Genomic DNA, 15,197 nt, shown 5'->3' with positions numbered 1-15,197 from the left:
AGCTTAGTGGGAGAACATTTGCATGCAGATGCAGATCAAGACCAAGACCGAGTCTGTGTCTCGCAGTTACGTCAAACTCTTAATATTTGCTATATAAATGTAACGTAACCAACGCAAGTTGTACAAAATAAATAAAATTTGTACAGTGATAACTTTGACTTTAACTTTCAAGTTAAACTACCCACTATGGATAACCTACAGACTTGAGTGTGCTTAAGTTTCGATCGGGGCTAAAACTAAGAATGTATGAAAACCCATATGACAGTTTCGCATGGGCGACGGTTTGACAGTGTCGAACGGACCCGTCTTTTCGTTGACGTAATTAAAGAGTAATTCCGTAGGTCATCCATAATGGGAAAACGGTCGTAACTACGGATTTCGAGCTTCAAGAGTAGGACCCCAGGTTTCATTACAATCTTTTCCCTCACCATTAGCAAGAGGTATAGTTACTAGTGGTGGTGGAATTACGAAAAAGTCGAAGACGGGTCACAACTCTTGGAAAACTTATGTAGTTCCAGTTGTGAAAGGAAGTATTAGGTCGGCGTGGCTTGATGATGGAACATGAAATTCTGAATCGAAATATTTCAATCAAAATTGTTGGTAATTTACGTTTATTTGTACTAATGGGGACGATAACAGGGAAGTTCTATGTAATGTAACGCAAATGTCTAAAATACGATCACCATCCGTGTGGAAGATAGTCTGACTGCCGATTAAAAATATAACGTCGTACAGCGACAAAAGTCTCGAAACAAGTTTAATATCTTTAATTAATCTATTGTGAAATTAGCACATTGTGAGAGTAATCATTACACTAATATAGTGTTAGTAGCAATACAGATAAGGTACCTATTAAGTTACTCACGTAAATTCTATAAAAACAAAAAGTAATTGATGGCAAAATCAATACTAATAAGTTATTGAAATTAGTGCTTAGTTGCAAATATAGTAGTGATAATTTTAAAATATACTACAGATAACGAAAACCTCTCCATAAGTACGATGAAAATAAGGTTTCAAATCGCATAAAAACTCCTGGTTGAAGCACTGAAAATCATACTCAAGTCTTTGCCATTAGGGTAGTATTTCCAGTGCTTGAAATCATACTCAAGTCTGCTCAAATCCTGACTTGAGCATTGAGTAGAGTTCTGGAATACGACCCTTAGAATGTCAAATATTTTTTCCCTTTCTGTGTTATCAAGTGACGTGACGAACAAGTCGAGCGCCTGGTGATAAGCGACACGCCTATCCATTACAGTTATAGTTGGCGAAATATTATTTGCACCGATTCGTCTTACTGCTTCATCTTTATAAAACAATAGGACAAAAGAGTGAGCCGTCTCGGTAACGCACGTGCCATCTGTATAGTGCAAACAACTCTAGTTTAAACACTTTTACGCACTGGCACTTAATTCTAAACTTGATAATATTTATGCGTAAATAACTTGTTGAATTAGTAAGAAAAGAGTCGGCAGTCGGTATTTTATTAAAAAAACGGCTTGATCAGTAAAGACATAATTCAAAACTAGAATTCAGAAAAGGCATTTAGCGCATCCATGATTCGCACGAAGGACCAAGATCATTGATCCATGTATGCTTTGAGTAAACCAAGTGTTAATGGTTTTAATGTAATATATGTAGTATATTGTAACATAACGGATAAGCCGTTCCAAGAAAAAACATACATCAGTGCAAATAATATTTCTTCAACATTACAATGCCACTCAGAACTTTAAATAGCAAAGATTCGCGGAGCAGCGCCACCGCGCCCGTAACCCTGAGACTTAAAGTTGACAAGTTTTCTGTGCCTGTAGTTTCAACAGCATTCTTACCCTTCAAAACCGATTCGACGAATACTCGTATTACTGATTGGCAGCAGAAATAGGTGTGGTGGCAGTGCTTCCTGGATGAACGCTTTTACAAGAAGCTCTACTTTTACTACATTATACGAGTATGTGAATATTTATATTGTTTATTGAACGAAACAAACTAAAAAGAACATGTAAATCCTACAAAAGGTTAGCAAAGGTGAACTTATAAAGAGATCTTCAACCAACCCACGGTAGTGAGAGCAGACGTAATAAGCAGGCAACAGCGTGCAAGACAGAAATAGGGAGAAATAGTATAAACTAACAGATATATTCAATAAGTACCGACACTTACATAAGTGTTATAAACACATATAATAAATAACGTCAACATGCATACATATGTAGTTATGAATATACACATAAAATAAAAAAAATTAAGATGATTACAAAGAAAGTTATCCCCGAGTTATAATTCATACAATCTACTTAAACTGGGTAATTGTGCAATAATAATAATAGCCTCGATAACAACTTGAGGCCTTTGGATTTCTGTGTATCCAGCACAAATGCAGAAAGTGTTCCTTCTCGATACGGCACGTATTGTTCGCCGATTCTTGAACCTGAGTCCCTGATCCCGGTCGACTATGCCATTGCCAGGGAATACCCTCTATGCCATTTAAGAATTCAAAACAAGGCCTCTTTTAGTCCATGAGAGAGTCGAGAGTCTAAAATAGATTTACGAAATAATAATAATGACGTGTTAGACAACAATACTAAGTACCAGAGTAACAGAATCTGAAAAAGACCCAGATTCAGAACAAATTTAGAAAAGTGAACTTCCCAAATTGGTCGTAGAACTCTTTATATTATATACAATTGTCAATTGAAACTAACTATAGATACTAAAATTTATATGAACACTGAACTTGTCGGCTAAAAGCAAACATTTATTATTTGTAAGATTACCGGCGGAGAATTCGATCGTAACTCAAATTTCAAAGATCAAAGCTATCAATTATAGCGTATGACAACGCGGTAAGCATAAACAAAGAATGGAATGTTATTCACAAACCACAACTGCTGGAATAAAAAATAATAATAGTTTGCCTATTAGTGTCCCATTGCACAGGCTTCCTCTCACAACGGGAGGGCTTGGACTGTAGTTTTCACGCGGGCACAATGTGAATTGGGGACTTCACCAATCATTAAAGTGCTTAGCAGATGTGAGAAGGTTTTCTCCAAATGTTTTCTTTCACCAAAAACCTCATAGTAAATTTCAAATTAATTTTCACATACAAATTCCGAAAAACTCAGAGGTGCAAGCCGGAATTCCAACTCACGCCTTCTGCTTGAGAAGCGGTAGGTAAAATCGATACCGCCAATAAACAACCGTAAATAAATATGCTTGTTTACAAAAATAACTGAAAATTACCAAAAAATAAAGTTGGCGTAGTGTTTTTTGGAGGTATCACCATGGCTTATACAGAAATACTTTTATAAAAATTTACATATCATTAGTCAATTTTAACGTCTATCAAGTTGACTCTCATTCAAATACAAAAGAAACATTTGAGAGAATTGAGATAAATAAATAGGTAAGAAGAATATAACATTTTTTTTTTAAATTCAAAACTGCCTATTATATAAACTTTTGGAGTATATGAACTAAGAAACGTTTTATTTGCAGATAAGTCATACTTCGTATAGTCATTAGTTCATTACAAACACTTTCTTTTACTGCAATGCATGATTCATTATCATGATTATGTGCAATGATTGTCGTATGTAGGGTTGCCAGGTCTTAAAACCGAATAACCGGACAGAGCAGTTTAGCCGAGCATTTGGATAAAAAGGTCGAACCCTACGTTGCTAAGGATTTTGTGTTGCGTTTTTGGCCAAATATATAATAATTAACCTACATTATTTTATTGTCCCACTGCTTAACTTAATTTAACTGCCTCTGTGGTCGAACGGTTACCATCCTCGACTGCCATGCAGAGGTCCCGGTTTCGATTCCCGGGTCGATAGAAATATTTGTATGGTCTACATTTATTTCTCTCTTGAGTTTCGGTGTAATTTGTGGCTGTCTATCGATGTGTGTGTGCATGGCTAGTGCGGGGCTATGAGTGTGTGCGTTATTTGTTTGCACCAACCTCCTCCCACAATGAGAGGGTTTGGGTTGGGTTAGTTCCCACACGGGCCCAATGCGGATTGGGAACATCACGCACATTATTAAATTGCTTTGCAGTGTGCAGGTTTCCTCATTATGTTTTAGGCTACAACAGCTTCATCATTTAGCAAAAAGTCTTCTCAAATTCTAATGAATGAAGAAAATTGAATCACTGAATGAATTAGTCGTTTTTATTGTTAATCATTTGTTATTGCAATGGTTATACATCGAAATCAAAATTATATAAAACAAAACTTGGTCAATTGGCTGTCTAATTTGGCCGGACTCACACGCATCCAAAAAGCATAACCATGTCCGGCTTTATCCGGCCGCCTGGCAACACCATCCGTATGTATGCCTCTGACGTATCTCAAAATAAAATATTTATTTCTATTCCTGCGGCATTCAATGTGACTGTAGCAAGAGTTTGACGCATCGTCTCTCAGAGCACAGCGAGGAATAGATATGTTTATCAATTAATAATATTTAGTTGTATTATACCTCCACGTAAGTTATTCAAAGTTCGCCGCTCTGCTTTGGCCCAGTTGTATACCTGTATACAACTGTAGCTAATGATCCATATCACATGATTTCCATCGACTTACTCGAAAAAGAAAACAAATTCCAATTACTTGATGATTTCTTAATTAAATCAAATCGTTATTTAAAATTGTAACTGCGACTTGATAAATTCAGAACAAAACATGTTACATTATTGTCATTGTGATGGTATCACCTTCTTTATTTCAATCACGTTTATTTAAAGTAGTAGGTAATTAATTAATTGAAAATGTTTAGCATGGCAGGGCGTTGATTCTACCGGTTTATATATTACAAATATTTGCCCCTCGCGATTGGTGTACGTACATACTTGATTCATGCAACTTGCATGAATCAATAATGCAACTAAAATACCCAAGCGCATAGCAAATAAAGGAAAGCTATGTAAATGAATAACTATTGTATGAGACATTGAGCGCACGCCAAAACAATTATGTATCATATAAACTATTTTATATTGTGAATAAAACACTGTTTAAGCTGCATATGTAGGTTAGTTTCTGGTTCCAATTTTAAATTGCAAATTGTTTTCAGTTTCAATTTTATGTGCACTTTAAATTCAGAGATACTCGTATACTTACATTTCAATGTTAAATGTAGATGTTAAGTGTACTTATTTCGAAGATTTTGCTGAAATAATAGACAAAAAATACCACTAAATGTATAATTTTGACGCCAACTGTTCTTATCAAACTTTAAGGCGCCACGCAAGCGTGTGTCTTGTGTTGCATACAAGCAACCGGCAATTAGATACAAATATTCGATTTTCATACAAATTGCGGTTGTGGCAATCGATGACAGTGTCCGACTGCCGTAACCGGGCACTGTGTTTTTTTTTTATAATACCAAGTATGAAGAAGTCGTGCGCCTGGTGTTAAGCGACACGCCTATCCATAACAATTGCAGTGCCACCCAGAGCTTTCAATCGCAAAGATCTGAGGGGCACTGCCACTGCGCCTGCCACCCTGAGACATAAATTGTGCCCGTTCACCAGCACCCTTCCTCAAAAAGTGTATTTTTTCAGAATCGATGAAAAACGAATTAATCGCTTCCTGTGAAAGATCATTAAATCTTATATATAGGTTAAAGTTTATTACAGACATGTAAACTTGCCAAATATACTTAAAAATAAAAGTGAAAAAATTATTTCATATATCGCACTGCTATTACAATAGTCTTGTAACTCAAAATATGTGAAATTTAATATTATATCATTACTGAACGTAAAATTTGATTCTCTACACGTCAAAAAAACCGTCGTTGGAATATTGTAAGTAACAATCAAAAGATATCTATTTAACTCAAAATGAGGTACACTTTATCAAAAACATGAAATTATTTGTTCCATTTTATTTTTAAATATATTTGAGAAATTGTTTCAGTGTCTATAACAAACTATAACACATAAATTTTACTGATTATTTTGCGGGAAGTGAGTAATTCGTTTTTCATCGATGCTGAAGAAGTCCTCTTTTTGCGTTAATACATTATTGTATTAACAGTGCGATATTTAAGTAAGGACTGTCTTGGCTAGAACTAGCTCACATAAAGTTTGTCTCATTTTGAGCCAAGTAGATATTTTTTCAAATTGTTTCCTAAAATATTCTAACGATAGTTTTATTCAAGTGCGGATAATCCAATTTTACGTTCAGCAATGGTAAAAATCTTGAATTTCACATATTTTTGAATTACAACACTATTGTAATAGCAGTGCGATATGATAGTACAGGATACTCCGTTTCGCCATATGGATCTCAAAAAATAACAACTACGGGCTTTACAGTGAGATTTCGAAGTGCTTTCTGTGTAGTTGCCTACTGCTTTTCCATAGAGAAGTATCAACAACGCAAAGTACTGACAAAATACAATGATTTACATACATTGAACATTTTATGTTGGATCAAAGTAAGCACTACGTCAGGAAAAATATGATATTTTTACGTGCGATACTATTTACTCGTAAGTACTGCCATGAAAGTTAATGACGACTTTGTATTGTCAATCTCACGGCAAGATTTCAATCCACCAAAAGGAACAAAAATAAATTATAATTACATTATAAGGATTTATCTTGTTCAAAATTTATTGAACCCTCGTCAATAAATTAAAGGACTAATATGATATTTGAATAAGAATGTACATTAGTGCTTAAAGTTGACTATCAGATCACAGTTCTGTCATGGAGTTAAAGTGAAATCCCCGACAAGATATAACTCTTACTTCACCTAAGTAAAAAAAAATCAATGAAATAACGGACTTGTCCCGAATTTCCTACTTTATTTACATAAAAATAATAATAACAACGCACATACTGAACATAGCCCCGCACTAGGGAAACCCTGTGTCGCGGGTGCCATGGACACACACATAGACAACCACGAATTACATCCAAACTCACGAGAGAAATAAATATAGGCCATACAAATATTTCTCCAGGCCGGGAATCGAACGTGGGACCTCTGCGTGGCAGTCCGGCAAGGTAGCCGTTTGGCCAAGGAGGCAGTTAAACTTCAATTTCATAATATACTATAAACATGTTGAAATATAAAAAAGTATGATATCTACATGACAGAGTTTTCAAAGAAATTAAAAAACTACCGCAAGGCAAGGAGTCAAAACATAAAACTTCGTTTATTGAAAAACTACAAATATGGACTTGGAACTTCTTGTACCAAGCCACAGATACAGGATTCTATTATAACAAAATGTCTTAAGTACAAGGTAAACAGGTAGTTAACCGCTCGCTTACTATAGCTATCGTTATCATTGGTCAGGTAAAATCTCATGAGGTCATAACTTCACCTTCATACTTGAAAATAAAAACGTAGGTGTGCGTCTGCGTGCATAATGCGGTCAGCAAGAATTCCATAAGAACAAGTTTTAGTATTACAATTTCGTCTCGGTTAGGTATTTAACATGTCACGTTGGTGTGAGTGAACACACGCAACACTCAATTCAGTGAACAGTTACTACTACTTCGTTACCCGCCAGTACAAATGAAAATCTTGCAGCGAAGCCACGTGTGCCACTGCCATGACGTGATTTAATGTTCTAAAAGGCCTGTATCGTATCAGTGTTTTCAACATTACGTCATCTCTAATATCAATCAAATCCGTCTAAAACAGGTAGTTGTTGATGAATCTCTCCTTAAGACTGGCGTGTAGTGTTAGTGAAGTTAATTAATTTATTTTTAATCCACGATGTTGAAAGCTTGTTGGGATTGCATATCAGGGTTTAATGAAAATAGGTAATATTTTTTTTTATAATAATGTATAATTAGTATTTGTTCTTCTTTTAAATGTTAGAGCATCATCGAAATAATCGATGATTGCGCCAACGTCAGGTTAGGGAAAGCACGCGTTTATTACTTACAATTTGACCAGCGGATTTTGATGTATTTATTAATACGATTACGCGTGTAAGTTAATAAAACGCAAATAATCTTCCCGCACGCGTCTTGTCGTCAACGTCAATGTCAAAAAAACCATAACAGAACAGAAACGTCAAATCAAAACAACCACAACGGCGGCACATTCTTTCCTTCGTTTATTAGAAAGTGTATTCATATACAAGTGTATCTTTCTGGGAAAATATTAATTGCCTCCTGCATATTATATAAACATATAAATAAAATTTTATCTGAATATAGTACATTACTATTAATGGCCTCACGGAATTGTGTAGGTACCACTTGAATAAATACGCGCTACAATGACGCCTATTAGGTTACTTCGATACTTATCTGAAATATTTTAAGATAGTCTAAAGCTTATCGCGATACGGTATAGGGTACGTATAAAGGTATTACTTTGTGTAGTACCTATATTATGATTAATTTATATGTGTGCTATTGATAAATTGTATTCAATGTTTTAGAGAACGACAAGAAAATGGAGACGCGTACGGCACTCGACTAAGCGGAAACACACAGAACGCTCCACTTTGGCCTAATGCACGCTACGAGAACGAAAACATGTTTGTTATACCCAGGCAATTAAACTCTGGAGACCAAATAGATGTATCTGGTGTTATGACACACAATTGTCAAAGGTAAGTAATAATTTTGAAATACATACTTTGTTTGGTGACTAATTTCTCATAACAATGACCATTATTACTAATGATAGTACTAGCATTGGATAGTTTTCTTTGTAATAACAATGTATTATTGCAACTTTTCAGTGTCACAGTGAATTTAGTGACAGGAAACAGTTACCCTGATGACCAAAACATCGCATGCCAAGTAGAGACTTCATTTTCAGCTAATAATGATAGAGTAGCAGTGAGAATCAAACAAAATGGCTACGTAGAAGAAATAAGTGGTGACCACCAAAACTTAACAGCTACAGACTTTTTCACAAGTAAGAAGTTGTTTTTATTTAAAATATTATTAACCGAAGTACATAATAAGTTGTGAACTCTCACAAAAAATTTGTTCTGGAAAATGTAGTGAAAAATTTCTATATTTAATTCTCTTCTTGCAAACAAATATTTATTAAAGGATTATAAATAAATTACTCAATAAATGTAGATTTAACATAATTTACATAACTAGTTCTACTTGAAAGGTTAGTAATTAAATTGAGTGTAGGATGCAAATGTCATAGTTATTATAATTGCATTTGTTAACTATACAAGTACAATTGGGCTGATAGCAAATGGATGGAAACAAGTATTTTTTACTTCAGGGTTTTATTAATGGAAACTGTAATTAGATTGTACCAGGTTCGATTCCCTTTTTTGTGTAGAGTAAATCATGGTTTTAATGTTTTATAATCATTTAACATTTAAAAATAGGATATATTTGTTGAAGATAATATTTGCGTAAAATTTTTAATAGTGTTAAATTTGAAAAATGATTTATTCTAAAATGAATTTAACAACGTTGTATTGTTCCGTTACAAGATGGGTATTATAACAGCCCAGTTTGCATCCAATTGAATTCTTCAAAAATAATATTACATAAAAATTAGAAACTTGTTAAAAAATCGTCTTGAAGCATGTAGAGTGCCATACAAAACTCATAAACTCCTGGACAAACATGCATCAGCCAGAGGAGGTAAAGACAATCAGGATCTTAGAAAACCTTAATTCTTTAATTCTGTAACTTTTGGTTCAAGAGTTGTATTCAGTGGTTGCAAAGGTTCTGAATAACATAAAATTAATAGTGTCGAGAGCTTCAGAACCACTAAAGTTTCAAATATAATAAAGTTTATAATTTGCATGCCAGTTTTGGTAAAATATGAAAACTGTAACTACACACCACCTTTTGTAAAACATTTTATGCAAATAAATATCAATCAATCAAAATTAATAAATACCAACTTTAAGAATTTGCCATTGAAATTCTATAATTGATAAATCACAATTGATGTACAGACAACAAGAAACTCATCTTTACACTTCATGCCACTTATGATATTATGAACATTTCATAGTATGTTCTGTATACAGTTGACTGTACTGTAGATGACAGGTCACCTATCTTAAATTTTTAAATACTGATATCTATTTGTGTTTGTTACAGGTTCAAACTTTACTTTTAGCTTCTCTGTGTCAGTGAGCAGTGACAGTCACAGTTTAACAGTCAATTTGGGGGATAATTACTTAACCACAATCACATTAAAACATAGACTAGAAGATATAAGATTTTTGACTTTGTATGGTGATATTGAAAAAATCACAAAATTGAACTTTGTTTTTGGTTAATTTTGTGTATTTTTATTTATTTTTTAGCTATATCTTGTGTACAAGCACAATATTATTTTATTGTATAAGTGTAGTGAAGTTTTAATTATTTATATGTAAACAATTTGGAATATTAATTTTAATACTTCTTGGCCATTCATTGTTAGTTTTCTATGGTAGAGCATATGTTTATTTGTGTCAGTCTGTGGGTAAAAGGTATCTATTTTATGGTTAAGTTTGAGTTGACATGCAGTTCTGTACAGCTACAAATATGAAGTCAGTATTACGAAAAAAGTATTCTCTATGTATTTTTCTCATAATCTACTTATTTTTCATAATTATTTGATAGATGATTTGCATTTAATTTTCTATGCCCTAGGCGTATGTAATTATCCTATTGTAAATCAGCCTGTGGGTGACTACGACTAAGTGTTTAAGTTTCATAATATTATATAATATTCTGAATACCTAAAAATGAACACAAATTTTTGAACTTTGTGGGGATGGAAAGATAATGAAAAATTAGGTTTTTTTTTCCTCTGCTGTGTTCTTTATTAAAAATTTCAATATCACAGCCTTGTAGTCCAAAAGTTTGGATTTATCGTCATCAGAGCTTCACACTTACTGTAGGGCTGATGATGAAATACATTTGCATTTAGACTTATACATGTTGTGTGTTTAAACACAAATTGTCAAAACAATGACTGCCTCAATTATACCTAGGTTATAAGTGAGTCCTACCTTAATTTTACCCTACCACATTACATATAATTACCAGTTAAAGTTAAGCAATTTTTACAACAATTAATTACACCTATTAATTAATATACAAAACTTGTTACAATTGTTTTCATTAAAGTTGATTATTAATTAGAAGATGATAGTTGTCTTTATCATAGTAAAACCAAAGTGTAATTTATGAATTCAATAAATTTGTTTAAGTGCCTTGTACAATATAGCTATAGTCATGTAGGTTTACGATCGATTTTTTTTATGTGCTTTCATAACCTAGCACAAAATTGTTTCAAATATATTTGATGTTCAGAACAAAATTGTTTTATTGTCGATTCGTTATGTAAGCAAGATGACAAACAATCCGCGGGTAAAGGTGTATTTTACATGTCATATTTGGGGTGTGCACATACTTGATAAAAATTCTTTTAGTGCAAGATTTGACCTCCCTTCAAATTTCGCCGTAAGGTACAGGGACAAGAACACTAAACTTCAAGATTGACACAGATTTAAATTCAACTTTTTGCCGTTTGCAACAAGACCATGTCAAGTTTGATTTGCTCATTTGTGTCGATCTGGATAACGCATATGGAAATAAACATAAACATTATTCTTTAGGTATTGTTTTTCCACCAAAACAAATTAAAGTAAATTCTTACGTTTCCGCGATTGCTACAAATTCGAAATGAAACGATTTTAAAGTTAAATAATTAACTTTATAGCATTTCGCAATATTATGTTATGGAGATTCATTATCTTAATTAATTGAACAACATTGATTGGTGGCTAAAGTAATGAAGAAGTTAATGGTTGGGAGCGTGCTTGCCTCCTAGACTATAAAGAGGGCTTGCACTACTAACGTTTTAAAAAACTCTGCTCGTAATTACATGCTTTAAGGGTGTTGCACGTATGTGTAAACATTTCAATACGCAGTATCAAATACGCACAGTAAAGTAAACGCCATAACGGTTTGACTCAATAATGTCGGGTGTCGAACCAGGAATCGAACCCGGTCTTCTCATCCAGCGTGCACAATGAAAACCGTTGGGACATCGAGGTCGTTCGTCAATGATGATGAAGTCTCCAACCCGCTTTAAGCCAGCCTGATGGGACTATAAGCCTACACTTGATCCGCTTAGGACTTGTGAGTCGTATACTGCTTTACATTGACGGCTAAAGTGGCTGGCAGCATAGTATAATTAGATAAGTGTGGTAACTCCATACAAACGTAGCAGAGCGGGTTGTATGTGTGCATGCTCGCCCCGCACCGTGTACGGACGGACACATTTGCATTATCTTGCGGTGCACTCGTGTTGCATAGCGGGTGTCGTCTTACGCACCATTAAACTGAAGCAGTCGCTCGGTGTTTAAAAATTACATGAAATACGTAGTACACGAGTTTATGTTGAGCTTGTGGTAGTTCTAAACAAGGTGCCTCAAATTCAGAATTGTTCAGTACTTCATTTCTATTTCATAATCATAGTTCTTAATCAAGATACCAATCTGCGATCCAGGTATAAAAATATTAATACGTAAGAACCCACTGCATTTAACAAAACTTATTTCAATATAGCACGAGGGTACTGTGAACACGTTATTTTTTTCCAATTATGTTTACAACCAAAATTAAGAAAATTAAAAAAGTGTACAACTAAAATACTAATTTAAAAATTCTACGCTCCCAGCAAGTGTAGGCGTTTAGGCTTCGAACAGGCGGGAGCTGCCCTACTTGCTCTAATTATGCTGTGCTAGTAGGCTCTCTGGCTCTATTATCCGCAATGGCACAAGATCCAAGAGTGTCGTCACAAGTATGTAAACAGCATAAAAAAATATTTCTTATAGTGTATGAAAAATTATCGCTCTAGACGACCTTCGAAATATATTGTTTAATATTACATCAAGATTACGTCATAAAATGCTAATCGTGTTAGTCACGTCCTAAATAAGAACATAATGTCAATCACTTATTTTTATCATCAGGCCAATAAAAGTGAAGGTCCTTAGCAGAATGGACTGTATAGAATAAAAAAAATTAAATTGATGTTTATTGTGGAAGATTTGTAGCAGCTATACAAAAAGCTCTTGGAATAAATGTGTGCTTCTAATTTATTGACCAATAAGTTTTCTTTTCACCTACGAGAGATAGATTCATCCGTGTGAGAAGACAGTTATTTTTGTATTTATGCAAAAATAACTTTTAACAAGGACCTAATGCTTAATATTAATAATCATTTTCACCATATCAGTAAGCTGTAATATTGGCTACACAGAAAAAAAGGATTTCTACTAATAAGAAAGAGCAATTTGTCAAAATATTTGTACCTCAAAATAATTCTGAAAAACTATTTATCAAAAGTAATAAAATATTGTCTAAAAATACTGTTTATCTTTTTGTAATACAATTTTACTCTTAACTTTATTCTAACTTTTAGACAAATACGTTCACTTCAAGATTTTATTCATTTCTAATTAATTAATTAGACATTACTTACATCAAGAAATTTTTACCTCTTACATCAAATTTAAATAATCTTAAATGAATTCAAAATTTCTGGGGTGTATTTTAAGAAAATATATTCTTAAACATAAAAAGAAGTAGCTTGCTATTCAGATTAATATTCTAAATTCTAGAGTATATTCTTAACGCAACATTTCGTTGCGTTTTCATAGTCAATGTTGTCGTGACATGTCGCCGAAGGCGCACGCGGTAACGATTACTTTTACTTGTGCTCGTAATCATAAAAATCATAAACAGTCATTTATCCAAAGAAACAATACGTAGTATCTTTAGTTTGTTAGGGTGTTATTTGGTTTCCGAATGAAGTCAAACTACACTTGTAACAAGCACAACTTTAATATGCAATTAGTTCCATCACGCCACTGCTAGATGGCATTAGTTGTAATCTGAAACGCACTATCGTTTTGTTAACTTCAATAGTATAAAGTCATCTCATATATTTGGAATTGTTAATCACGGATTATGAGCCTTCAGCTCGCCCTTTTTCTCCGGTGGCGCAGTAAAGGCCATCATCGGCCAACTGCAAAATATCCTTCATAAAAAAAAAAAAGGAATTGTTAGTGCTTTTTGTCGCTGTAGCGTTTATACGGCACTGAATGGTACTCAAGTAATTGAGAGGATTCAGTCCTATATCTACTGCTTTAAAGTTTGGCACTGAACTGTGTGCTTTCACTAGACGTGCGCAAAACAGTACCTCGAAAAGTAATGTCATATCACATCACATTTCTGTAAAAGTAATATTACTCTGTGATATCACTATTACTATTACCCACAACATCATACACACAACCTAAAAAAAAAAAAAAAAAAACACCGACTAATTGACAACCTCCTCCTTTTTTTGAAGTCGGTTAAAAAAGCGATGCGTTTTAAAACAACCTATAAAACGCGTTTCTAGAACATAAACTTGCATTATAAACAAGATCTACTTACATATTACTAGAGAGAATCAAACAAAAATTACGAAATATTACGAACCGTCTGGCAACCCACACTCACCCTGGTTAAATTTTACATTATAAATTGCCACGTAATCAAGCAATGATTAACAAGTTATGCAATTTCATTTTAAATGTCTACTGTTTAATTCGTTTACACCATCTAGTAAGTTGTAAAATAACAAATGCACTCCAAAAATCAGACGTTAATTATAAGTTGTTACATAACCTCACTTTTACTAAATCTCTTATAGCTCTGCTTTCAGTTCAATTCGCAGAATTTTCAGTGATGGTACATCAATACCTACGCAATTAACTGATACCACCTTCATGTTTTTACATCTTGGATTGATTGTATGAAAGCGTATCCATCTCCTTCTAGATTACCAAGAAAGATCGAAATATATTTAACCAAGCACAAGCACTGATTAACAAATTATGCAATTTCATTTTAAATGGTCTACGGTTCCATCCTTTTACACCATTTAGTAAATTATGAAATAATTGGGGTATTAATACAAATATCGTTCTACTGCAATATTCCAAATTAGATGCATTTACATTGCATTTCGCATAATAGTATTAAACAAACATCACTCCGTGATGTTCTAAGCATCACGCGTAATATAAGCATCACGTGTACTGTTTCAGGTAATATCACGCGGGTAATGTTTCGGGTAATGCATCACGCGCGTACTGTTTCCGAGCGATGCATCACGCGGGTAATGTGTAATGCTAACATTACGCGTGATGCTAACATTACGCGTGATGCTAACATT

General features: G+C 33.8%; 1 protein-coding gene across 1 annotated transcript; it reads left to right on the top strand.

The window, feature by feature from the left end:
• Positions 1-7,429: 7,429 nt before the first annotated feature.
• LOC113231681 lies at positions 7,430-11,268 on the top strand. Its single transcript, XM_026466141.1, has 4 exons — positions 7,430-7,789; positions 8,419-8,592; positions 8,725-8,903; positions 10,070-11,268. The coding sequence occupies exons 1-4, from the start codon at positions 7,743-7,745 to the stop codon at positions 10,249-10,251; spliced, it is 582 nt and encodes a 193-aa protein (XP_026321926.1). The 5' UTR covers positions 7,430-7,742; the 3' UTR covers positions 10,252-11,268.
• The last annotated feature ends 3,929 nt before the right edge of the window (positions 11,269-15,197 follow it).

Source organism: Hyposmocoma kahamanoa, unplaced genomic scaffold (assembly GCF_003589595.1).
Source record: "Hyposmocoma kahamanoa isolate Upper Pololo Valley unplaced genomic scaffold, ASM358959v1 66, whole genome shotgun sequence".
Taxonomy (NCBI): Eukaryota; Metazoa; Arthropoda; class Insecta; order Lepidoptera; family Cosmopterigidae; genus Hyposmocoma; species Hyposmocoma kahamanoa.
This window is presented reverse-complemented; position numbering and strand designations above follow the sequence as displayed.

Coding starts and splice junctions, on each gene's coding strand:
- LOC113231681 (XM_026466141.1), top strand. CDS start 7,743: ATGTTGAAAGCTTGTTGGGATTGCATATCAGGGTTTAATGAAAATAG. Junction 7,790..8,418: donor TCAGGGTTTAATGAAAATAG/GTAATATTTTTT, acceptor TCAATGTTTTAG/AGAACGACAAGAAAATGGAG. Junction 8,593..8,724: donor ATGACACACAATTGTCAAAG/GTAAGTAATAAT, acceptor GCAACTTTTCAG/TGTCACAGTGAATTTAGTGA.